The sequence below is a fragment of the Anabrus simplex genome, chromosome 13, assembly GCF_040414725.1.
Source record: "Anabrus simplex isolate iqAnaSimp1 chromosome 13, ASM4041472v1, whole genome shotgun sequence".
In the NCBI taxonomy this organism is placed as follows: domain Eukaryota; kingdom Metazoa; phylum Arthropoda; class Insecta; order Orthoptera; family Tettigoniidae; genus Anabrus; species Anabrus simplex.
The window spans coordinates 85,814,914-85,827,266 of record NC_090277.1 but is presented as its reverse complement, the minus strand read 5'-3'; the positions used below and the strand labels follow the sequence as shown (position 1 = coordinate 85,827,266).

Below are 12,353 nucleotides of genomic sequence, written 5' to 3'. Positions count from 1 at the left end.
TGTGTCCTATCGTTCTATCTCTTCTTCTTGTCAAATTTAGCCAAATCGATTTCCTCTCACCAATTTGATTCAGTATTTCTTCATTCGTGATTCGATCTATCCATCTCACCTTCAGCATTCTTCTGTAACACCACATTTCAAAAGCTTCTATTCTCTTTCTTTCTGAGCTAGTTATCGTCCATGTTTCACTTCCATACAATGCCACGCTCCGCACGAAAGTTTTCAAAAACATCTTTCTAATTCCGATATCAATGTTTGAAGTGAGCAAATTTCTTTTCTTAAGAAAGCTCTTCCTTGCTTGTGCTAGTCTGCATTTTATGTCCTCCTTACTTCTGCCATCGTAAGTTATTTTACTACCCAAGGAACAATATTCATCTACTTCCTTTAAGACTTCATTTCCTAATCTAATATTTCCTGCATCACCTGCCTTCGTTCGACTGCACTCCATTACTTTTGTTTTGGACTTATTTGTTTTCATCTTTTACTCCTTACCCAACACTTTGTCCATACCATTCAGCAGCTTCTCGAGATCTTCTGCAGTCTCAGATAAAATAACAATATCATCAGCAAATCTCAAGGTTTTGATTTCCTCTCCTTGGATTGTGATTCCCTTTCCAAATTCCTCTTTGATTTCCTTTACTGCCTGTTCTTTGTAAACATTGAAAAGGAGGAGGGGACAAACTGCAGCCTTGCCTCACTCCTTTCTGGATTGGTGCTTCTTTTTCAAAGCCCTCGATTCTTATCACTGCAGACTGATTTTTATACAGATTGTAGATAATTCTTCGTTCTCAATATCTGATCCAAATCACCTTCAGAATCGTAAATAGCTTGGTCCAATCAACATTATTGAATGCCTTTTCTAGATCTACGAATGCCATATACATGGGCTTGTCCTTCTTGATTCGATCCTCTAAGATCAGACGTAAAGTCAGGATTGCTTCACATGTACCTACATTTCTTCTGAAGCCAAATTGATCTTCTCCCAACTCAGCTTCAACTTGTTTTTCCATTCTTCTGTAAATAATACGTGTTAAAATTTTTCAGGCATGAGATACTAAACTAATGGTGCAGTAGTTTTCACACCTGTCAGCACTGGCTTTGTTGGGAATAGGTATAACAACATTCTGCCGAAAATCAGATGGGACTTCTCCTGTCTCATACATCTTACACACTAAATGAAATAACCTTGCCATGCTGGTTTCTCCTAAGGCAGTCAGTAATTCAGAGGGAATGACATCAATTCCAAGTGCCTTGTTCCTGTTTAGGTCTCTCACAGCTCTGTCAAACTCTGACCTCAAAATTGGGTCTCCCATTTCATCAGCATCAACAGCCTCTTCTTGTTCCAGAACCAAGTTATCTACATCTTCACCTTGTTGCAACTCTTGGATATGTTCTTGCCATCTTTCTGCTTTGTCTTCTTTCTCTAGAAGTGGCTTTCAATCTGAGCTCTTAATATTCATACACCTAGATCTCCTTTCTCCAAAGGTTTCCTTGATTTTCCTGTAAGCAGCATCTACCTTTCCCGGGACCAAACAACCTTTGACATCCTTGCACTTCTCCTTCAGCCATTCTTCCTTAGCTGCCTTGTACATTCTATCCACTTGATTCTTTAATCGCCTCTATTCTTTTCTGGCCTCTTCATTTCTAGCATTCTTGTATTTTCGTCATTCATCAATCGGGTCTAGTATCTCATGAGTTATCCACTGATTCTTAGTTGATCTTTTCTTCCTTCCTAACATCTCTTCAGCAGCGCTAATTAAAACGTAGAAATCTCATAGCTTTCATGTAATTATCGACATTTTATTTGTACATTCCCTTGAGGAGCCTGTTTCAATTTTCAAAGTTTCTATTTTTAAGAAATAAGAGCTATGTATTGTTGAACTTTCACCTTCGTTATTTGTACTCTTAGTGTAGAAACGGGTGTTAGGGATTGGAGTATATTCAGTCATTTTTCTAATTCTTTGCATTAAAAAAAAAAAAGTCTGGGTAAACAGATTGGGAATCTGCCACTTGGGTGACTGCCCTAATTGCTGATCAGTGATGATTGTTTGATAGTGTAAATCTGAATATAATATGAGGGCTTACCAATATGTCGCACAAGTCAGTGATCAGAAAGTTGTCCTTACTTGTTAGAAGTGGTTTGTGATTTTTTTATCCAGTAGTATTGCCAACTCTTGGAAGTGTTGAACAGTTGTTATTGAAAATGGTACAGATGATCTGAACCTAAAGTTAATGAGCTTGAGAACTTACCAATCTTGGTTCAGTTAACATGTACGTCCAACCCTTGCCCTGTTTTTTACAGAGTTGGGTATAAAGAGAGTTTTTACGAACGGGTGCTCTTTCTGACGTGAATCTCATCAGAGGAGCTAGCGAGAGGAAATGAGAGATGCGATAGGAAAGGAGAGGGGTGAAACGCGGTGCTTGCACATAGCCTACTTTTGTTCAGCAGCACCAAGCGGCCTGCTCAAGGCTCGACGTCCCCATCTGACAGGCGAATCACCTGTGTCATATGCGCTCACTCCACATGAACACTGCAGAGAGGTTTAGAATTTAATCCAGGCTTTTGGCACATAATCTAGTGATTAGAAATTGTATACCACCACCTCTCCTACCAGCCAACATTCTGATGGTGACCAGTGTGACTCGAACTGGCTAACCACGGTGTCAGAGCATGTAGACTTGATGCCTTAATGATCATGACCACCATTATCATAAAAACTTTACATTTACTAACACAAAGTAAATTGTTAGTATTTGGACCTTCCGGTAGCTCGACTGAATAGTCCAGTCGTTCAGCATTTAAGAGAAAAAGGGACCTATTCTAACCAAGCGTGCGGTTAGGAATGCGTAGCTCTAAGCTTGCATTTGCGAGATGGCAGGTTCGGGGCAGCTCTAAAAATGGTTTTCAGGCAATTCCCATTTTAATATAATTAATGTTATTTGCTTTACGTCCCAAACTACTTTTACGGTCTTCGGAGAATTCCCATTTTTACTCCCAGGCAAATCTTTGCGTCGCTGAAAACCTTCAATGTATTTGTGCGATGTTAAAACACTAGCAAAGAAGAGGCCTACTCTAATGAGAAGTATCTTACGACTTTTAATAGTTGAAGGGATGATAAACACGTACCCTTTCAATATCTGGTACCAACAAAACCAAACAAATAACGGTGTCATTTTAAAATGTGGTAAAATTAGGCTGGTTAATAAAATATTTCGCGAGATTATCTCTTCACTAGTAGGCAATTATAAAACCACAGTTTAATATATACAGTTGCGAAGCTCTAATAAGAGGAAGGTTCATCCACTTGACAGCTGGAGCAACATTCTAGCAGACAACAGGGAGCGAATTACCACTACAGTCTAAAATGGTCATAACTTCTGAACCATTCATGCAACTAATGTCCTGACAAGGTTTTTGTAATCCTTATGAAATAGTGGAGGGGGTCAAACAATTTATTTCGATGAGGAGTTCGAGGATAATATCAAAATATTTATTTAATCTCAAGGAGTTATATTTTTTTTACCGTGGACTATAACATAAAATCGCTTCTAGAGGGCAACCGGTTCGAAATAGGTATATACCATCGTATATGCTCTACAATTCGTACGTTTACACTTGGGGTCTATCGTTGACGGTTCAGGCAGCGTAAGCCAAGAAAACGAGTGACCGACCATAGTAGAGCGCTGGCCTTCTTTGACCAACTTGGCAGGTTTGATGTCGGTCGGGCGGTCACGTGCTTTCTTAGCTTACGCTGCCTGAACCATCAACGATAAACACCAAGTGTAAGCATATGAATTGTAGAGCATAAAAACCTCTACAAAAAAGTCTGCGATGGTATATACCTATTTCACACCGGTTGCCCTATAAGAGCGATTTTATGTTATAGTCCGTGGTAAAGAAAAATAACTCCTTAAGATTAAATAAATATTTCAATATTATCTTCAAACTCCTCATCGAAATAAACTGTTTGACCTCCTCCACTATTTCATAAGGATTACAATAACCTTGTCAGGACATTATTTGCATGAATGGTTGAGAAGTTATGACCATTTTAGACTGTAGTGGTAATTCGTTTCCTGTTGTCTGTTAGCGAGTTGCCTCCACCTCGCCGCTTGGAGAGCTGTAGTCGCATCGGATGAAAAATACCATCAGAGCTTCGCGACTGTATATGTTAGACTGTGATGAAACCTCAGGGACTCAAGGTAACGCGCCAACCTCTCACAGCTGGGTTCGGTGGCCACTCGTGAGATTTATGCTGGACAAATCAGAGACGGAACATCCTGTTCTCCGATTGTTCTTCTCTTTCATTCCAGCAACACACTCTAATATCATTTCATCAGTCGGTCATTAATTATTGCCCCAGAATGCAACAGACTTCGGCCCTCGCTGCGGGCTTCATTCATTGGAAACAGACTGAGAATTTTTAGTATGCAATTGTGTGCGTTATATTTACATACACTTCCAATTGTTGGCAGTACTGCTACATTTAATGTTTTAATAACGACAGCTTATTGTTGCACCTGCAGAAACAGCTGTGTGAAATGTTTCCACTTGAGATAACGAAACCCTAACTGTTCAATACTGAGAGCTGCCTCAAAGAACTCTCGGACATCACACAGTAGTTTTTGTAGGTGCTTTGATAATATGTATAAGAGTACTGCTATTGCACAAGTGGGGGAGTAGGAGTGCTCTCTTCTTGTGCAATAGCAGTGCTGTATTGGCTGTACTTAGTAATATCAATTTTCAGATTTTTTTTTTTTGAACAGGAAAGTCCGTGAATCATCAAAGTTTCGACGCTGAACCTGGACACTTGAAACGAGGTGTTGGACTTAGGGTATATTTTTAAGCTGTTTTTCTGCCCAAAATGCAAATTTTATAGCAAAATTTCCTTATTTTTTGTAGTTTTTCTGAAATTTTGTAATTAATATTTTTATTTTTTATCTACTATGAAAATATTTTTTAATATGAAAAAATAAAGGAAGAAAAAAAAACTAAGTCCAAATTTTCATAATTTTGGTGTATTCAGAATGGAAAACCTGAAGTGTTAAATCTTTTTTTTAATAGTTCATTTCAATATATGCACCTGAGCTGAAGATGTTCTTGGTACAATACTGATCAATTACTACTTTATTACATGAAAAGGAAAGTATAAAGGAGCAAAATATATATATATATATATATATATATATATATATATAAAAGAAAGCCCTTTGTTCTTTCTATCCTTTATTACATCATTTTCTCAGTGTTACAATAAGTAATAACATTGAAGATCAAGATTTTCATCAAAAGAACTTTTTCTCTAAATATAGGAAAACTGACAGTTACAGTAGCAAATACAGGAAGGAAAAAATTACTAGATTCCTATTACAAATAGGTCACAATAAGTGAACAGCTGAACAGAATAACAAAACCACAAATGCCCTATTTGCAACTCTGGCATTATGAACCACATTTCAAGAGACACTCCCACAAACCATATAATATGCTGGGATGCTAAAATGTGTTACAAAGGATTATTCAGCTAAGTTGTCCACCTCATAACTCATGAACCATTTCAAGATAACATTCTTTCCTATTGGCACTAACACTGTTTTCTTGAATGGAACTACACATAGCCTTAAACATACAAATATTACAAATTAAATACCATGATTATTTAGAAAATCAGACAAGTGAAAATGAAAAAAATACAATGCCAAATGAAAGATGTTTGAATAAATCATATTTTCTGAAAATAATCAGTGCTGCCATTATACTAATAGCCTATAATATTCATTCATTACATCCCTCACCAAGTCAAAGACTGGTGTTCATTTTTCAATCCCAGTGCTGAATTTATAATGTATGTGTGCTATGTACACAAAACAGTATATTTCCATTAAAAGAAAGTGTATCTCAAGATACTAACACTAAAAAAATCATACTGTAAGTCTGATGAGCCCCTTGGAAGTTATATCAAACAACTTATTCCACTATTTCCTCCACCCTCATCTAGAAAAATAACAGTGTTCAGCCATTTGACAAATTTTTGAAGACATATTTTAAAATGTTAAGGATGATAATACATTACAAACAATCCAGCAATAAATAAAAACTGCTCCACAGTTAGTCTTACTCTGCATTTAATTGTCAAAATAAACTATAAAATTTACTGCACATTGTAATAAGTCAGTTATCAAAAAGACCACAATTTTCCCAATGTGTCCATAAAGTTTCTTGCAACACTGTATGTATTTTCATGAATGCAAAATTAAGCCACTCTTGTCTTGGTTGTTGAACAATTTTCTAACTGCCATAGCAAATCTTCACCTCATCCATGCAGTACAGGAAAATACAGCTCTCAGCAACTGCAAACAAGAGAATATGTATTTGAAAATTAATCCCTTAAACTGGAATATTACTTTGTATATAAATCAGTATACACCCAAACACTCACACCAATGAGAAATCTGTCAAGGGCCCCACACAAGAGTTGGAGTCTGACAGTTTGAGCAGCATATCACCCTTTCATACAGGCTAAATATTTATCAAATATGTAGGCCTAATGCAATGCAATAAACTTTGACCCATTCCTAAGCTCATGCTAATAATTCCAAACAGCAATGTAAATTGCAAAGGTCTACCTTTTCAATACAAATAATTATGTTAGTTTAAATTACATTATTTATTCAGTACCAGTTCAGACATCGTTTGACATCAGCCAAACTTGGAATAGGGCACGTATTCATGAAATATATTCGCAATATAAAAACAATCTATGAACCCTTAACATTTAAAAATCAATGATTAGATAAACATCAAGTCAATTATAAAACCAATGAAGATGAAAGCACATGAGTGTTTTAAATAAGTCACTTTGTGAGACTTAGTCTTGTGTGTGACTTGGTCACACCTTTGCAATTTACTTTGCCATTTCTTATTCTCTATTCAATACAGACCATGAAGTTTTTAACTCCTAATAATTCCAACATTTAAGACAACAGGTCATTGCCAATGAATTACATAATCACTAAAGTGACAATATCCCCAACAAATGCACATGTTAAATAGAGAATAGGTACTGTAGTCAAGTGACATCATGGAATCCATCCACAGAATTTTCACTCAAATATTGATTGCTGTACAGAGATGTGCCACATCCATTACCCAATTAAAAATCTCTGCAATCAACCACCCAAGGTCCCCAGCAAGAGGCACAGAAGACCTACTAGAATAAATTACTCTAATCCCCTAATTCCTGAAACTGGGTAGGGAATGATAATTTATTGTCAAAATGGTTTTTTTAATACATGCAGTTTTCCTTAATACAGTTTATCTAATACTACATTAAACATTATAATTAAGCCTAATAAATGTTTGCACCCATTCTCCAAATTGTCAGTTTATTTTTCCCAGACATTACAGTGTTATATAATTTGACAAAGTATCCTGTCCATTAGTTGAATGGGGAACATGCAAGTGCCTGCCAACACTAAAGGTGGCAATACAGTAAAGTAGCATGCAGCCCATGCTGGTTTAACTAACAAACTGTGGTGTTGATTGACACAAAGATTTATCTGTCTGTGGAATAGTACCAGGTATGCACAATTTAACTGTATTCAGTGTAACAACGCAGGCTGTAATGATCGTAGGAATCTGAAATTTCGTACATACGCTAACTAAGCAATGCGCTCACAAATTATGCCACAAAAATTATTAGTTTCCAGTTTTGCACCAGGTAAAAATATGGTGCTACAAGCACTCAGAGCGTGCAATTTTTCATAACTCGTGACATTAGAAAGTTCTTCCAGTGGAATTCTGTTGTCATTTCCTTGGTTGTTCTAAGAACAACCATTGCATTCAGCTTACATGATTGGTGTAGTTTTACAAGCTCATTCATTCTTGGTCCATTTTTCTTTGAAGAGATGACCCCTCACAAGCCTGTTAGGTGCACCTTAAAAGGACCTTGTGCAACACGTGGTTCCAGCTTTTCAAGAACGTAACTGTGACCACCGCTATTTTCAAGCAAGATGGGGCAACACACATCACTCACCAGGTGAAAGATTTGCTGCAAGAAACCTTCAGTAATCATCAACATATAATTCCTATAATCCAATAATTTTGTACAGATTTCACCCTTTCTGTAAATAAATATGAATTCATTCCTGCAAAAAATACCAAGAGTAGTCATGACAATTTTAAAACTACAGGTAAACCTCACTCTACAGATTCATTATCTGCAATTTCGCATATACACAATTTTGGTTTTAAGTCCAGAGTTGCCATCTGTTAACGACAGTACATGGAAGCTGGAATGCCTTCAGGCAGGTACAGACATGTGAGCCAAACACTGTACACCAAGTTGCGCACCAAGGTTAAACACGGCAAGCGCATCTGGCATGTTTGTCAAGACTCAAATCGTCAGTTCCAGTCAGTAGAGCTGTAAAGTTGCACTTGAAAGGTTTCATATCTAAAATGCCCAGTAAAAGGAAATAAAGTGTGCCTGTCGAAGGATAGAAGAGTGTACAAAAGTCATATTCGTTAGGAACAAAGCTAGAAGATATGGATCGTTATGAGACTGGCAAGAGTATTGTTTATATCTAGCATGGTTTGGGAGTTGCTGAATCCACTGTGAGAACCATTTGTGACAATGCAGAATCAACTGTCTTGACATCACTACAGATGCTTTTTAATGGAAAGTATGTAACAAACATGTTCCCAACAACAAATAAACCTAACCCAATCTAATGAAATCAAGTTTAGTTTATTATTGTGACTTTCAGGTGTTTCGCCTGCCTGGTGCCCGTGATTGTTGAGGTGCTGAAATCTAAACGGCCTGACACCGTGGTTAGCCGCTTTGAGTCCCATTGGACAAAAAAATGTTCAGAATGTTGGCCGGCAGGGTAGGGGTGGTGGTGTTCTACAATTTCTAATCACTAGATTGCATGCCAAAAGTCTGGATTAAATTCCAAACCTCTCCACAGTGCTCATATGGAGTGAGGGCAAATGACTGTTCATGGTGATTTGTTCATCGGATGAACACGTTAAGCCTTGAACAGACCCCTTGGTGTTATTCGACAGGAGTAAGCTATGTGCCAGCACCAGGTTTCACCCTATCCCTACTATCATATCACGCAATTCATTTCATCTCATTAACACCTCTGATGAAGTTGACATCAAGAAGGGGATCCAGTCATAAAAACCTGCCAGACAGATTAAAACTCACCTCATACCAAACCCCATGGAGAAACAGGACAAACATTTCAATGTTTAATTCTTAAGTATATAAATTATGAACTAAAATGTGTTTCAGAAACATTGTTGTTTGAGTCATCAGTCCATAGACTGGTTTGATGCAGCTATCCATGCCACCCTATCCTGTGCTAACCTTTTCATTTCTACGTAGCTATTGCATCCTACATCTGCTCTAATCTGTTTGTCATATTCATACCTTGGTCTACCCCTACCGTTCTTGCCACCTACACTTCCTTCAAAAACCAACTGAACAAGTCCTGGGTGTCTTAAGATGTGTCCTATCATTCTATCTCTTCTTCTCGTCAAATTTAGCCAAATCGATCTCCTCTCACCAATTCGATTCAGTATCTCTTCATTCGTGATGAGATCTATCCATCTCACCTTCAGCATTCTTCTGTAACACCACATTTCAAAAGCTTCTATTCTCTTTCTTTCTGAGCTAGTTATCGTCCATGTTTCACTTCCATACAATGCCACGCTCCACACAAAAGTCTTCAAAAACATCTTTCTAATTCCGATATCAATGTTTGAAGTGAGCAAATTTCTTTTCTTAAGAAAGCTCTTCCTTGCTTGTGCTAGTCTGCATTTTATGTCCTCCTTACTTCTGCCATCGTTGGTTATTTTACTACCCAAATAATATTCATCTACTTCCTTTAAGACTTCGTTTCCTAATCTAATATTCCCTACATCACCTGCCTTCGTTCGACTGCACTCCATTACTTTTGTTTTGGACTTATTTATTTTCATCTTGTACTCCTTACCTAAGACTTCATCCATACCATTCAGCAACTTCGAGATCTTCTGCAGTCTCAGATAAAATAACAATATCATCGGCAAATCTCAAGGTTTTGATTTCCTCTCCTTGGACTGTGATTCCCTTTCCAAATTTCTCTTTGATTTCCTTTACTGCCTGTTCTATGTAAACATTGAAAAGGAGAGGGGACAAACTGCAGCCTTGCCTCACTCCTTTCTGGATTGCTGCTTCTTTTTCAAAGCCCTCAATTCTTATCACTGCACACTGATTTTTATACAGGTTGTAGATAATTCTTCGTTCTCGGTATCTGATCCCTATCATCTTCAGAATCATAAATAGCCTGGTCCAATCAACATTATCGAATGCCTTTTCTAGATCTACGAATGCCATATACATGGGCTTGTCCTTGATTCGATCCTCTAAGATCAGACGCAAAGTCAGGATTGCTTCACGTGTTCCTACATTTCTTCTGAAGCCAAATTGATCTTCCCCCAACTCAGCTTCAACTTGTTTTTTCCATTCTTCTGTAAATAATACGTGTTAAAATTTTGCAGGCATGAGATACTAAACTAATAGTGCGGTAGTTTTCACACCTGTCAGCACCGGCTTTCTTGGGAATAGGTATAACAACATTCTGCTGAAAATCGGATGGGACTTCTCCTGTCTCATACATCTTGCACACTAAATGAAATAACCTTACCATGCTGGTTTCTCCTAAGGCAGTCAGTAATTCAGCGGGAATATCATCAATTCCAGGTGCCTTGTTCCTATTTAGGTCACTCACAGCTCTGTCAAACTCTGACCTCAAAATTGGGTCTCCCATTTCATCAGCATCAACAGCCTCTTCATGTTCCAAAACAAAATTATCTACATCGTTACCTTGATACAACTGTTGGATATGCTCCTGCCATCTTTCTGCTTTGTCTTCTTTCCCTAGAAGTGGCTTTCCATCTGAGCTCTTAATATTCATGCACCTAGATTTCCTTTCTCCAAAGGTTTCCTTGATTTTCCTGTATGCAGCATCTACCTTTCCCAGGACCATACAGCCTTCGACATCCTTGCACTTCTCCTTCAGCCATTCTTCCTTAGCTACCTTGCACTTTCTGTCCACTTCATTCTTTAATCGCCTGTATTCTTTTCTGCCCTCTTCATTTCTAGCATTCTTGTATTTTCGTCGTTCATCAATCAGGTCTAGTATCTCCTGAGTTATCCACTGATTCTTAGTTGATCTTTTCTTCCTTCCTAACATTTCTTCAGCAGCCCTACTGACTTCATTTTTCATGACTCTCCACTCTTCCTCTACTGTGTTTCCTTCGGCCTTTTCATTTAGTCCTTGTGCAACATGTTCCTTGAAACAATCCATCACACTCTTTTCTTTCAACTTGTCTAGATCCCATCTTTTTGCATTCTTTCCTTTCTTCAATTTCTTCAATTTCAGATGGCATTTCATGACCAACAAGTTGTGGTCAGAGTCCACGTCTGCTCCTGGGAAAGTTTTGCAATCCAACACCTGGTTTCTGAATCTCTGCCTAATCATAATGAAGTCTATTTGATACCTTCCAGTGTCTCCAGGTCTCGTCCACGTATACAGCCGTCGTTTGTGGTGTTTGAACCAAGTATTGGCGAGGACTAAATTATGGTCAGTGCAGAATTCAACCAGCCGACTTCCTCTTTCGTTCCTTTGTCCCAATCCAAATTCTCCTACTGTGCTACCTTCTCTTCCTTGGCCTACCACTGTGTTCCAGTCTCCCATCACAATTAGATTCTCGTCACCTTTGACATATTGTATTAAATCTTCTATCTCCTCATATATTCTTTCAATTTCTTCATCATCCACTGAACTAGTAGGCATATAGACCTGCACTATTGTGGTGGGCATTGGTTTGGTGTCTATCTTGGCGACAATAATTCTTTCACTATGCTGGTCGTAGTAGCTTATCCGCTGCCCTATTTTCTTATTCATTATTAAACCAACTCCTGCATTACCCCTGTTTGATTTCGTGTTGATAATTCGGTAATCGCCTGACCAAAAATCCTGTTCTTCCTGCCAACGTACTTCACTTATACCAACTACATCTAACTTTAGCCTATCCATCTCCCTTTTCAGATTCTCTAACCTACCACAACGATTCAAACTTCTAACATTCCACGCTCCGACTCGCAGAATAACAGTATTTAATGTAAAAATACTAAGCATCTGCTATTTTAAACTTAATACCTGAGTAAACTGAAACCTAACCCTATATTTTACATTATTTCTTTTTAGAATTTCTATGTCTTACTTTTATGTTTACATTTTTAAATTCTGTTTATAGTGGTTAAGTGTAAGAGAGGGCCGTGAGCCCTAACTTCGCCACAAAT

General features: G+C 37.8%; 1 protein-coding gene and 1 long non-coding RNA gene across 2 annotated transcripts in view; one reads left to right on the top strand and one right to left on the bottom strand.

The window, feature by feature from the left end:
* Nucleotides 1–4,897, top strand: part of LOC136884986 (uncharacterized) — a 38,941-nt gene extending 34,044 nt beyond the window's left edge. Inside the window, exon 4 of the long non-coding RNA XR_010861446.2 lies at nt 4,768–4,897. This is a non-coding gene — a long non-coding RNA (uncharacterized lncRNA). The remainder of the gene's footprint in view (nt 1–4,767) is intronic.
* A 671-nt stretch (nt 4,898–5,568) lies between these two features.
* Nucleotides 5,569–12,353, bottom strand: part of LOC137502885 (uncharacterized) — a 41,658-nt gene continuing 34,873 nt past the window's right edge. Inside the window, exon 5 of the mRNA XM_068230064.1 lies at nt 5,569–6,351. Coding sequence (XP_068086165.1) covers nt 6,290–6,351 — 62 coding nt within the window. The 3' untranslated portion in view covers nt 5,569–6,289. The remainder of the gene's footprint in view (nt 6,352–12,353) is intronic.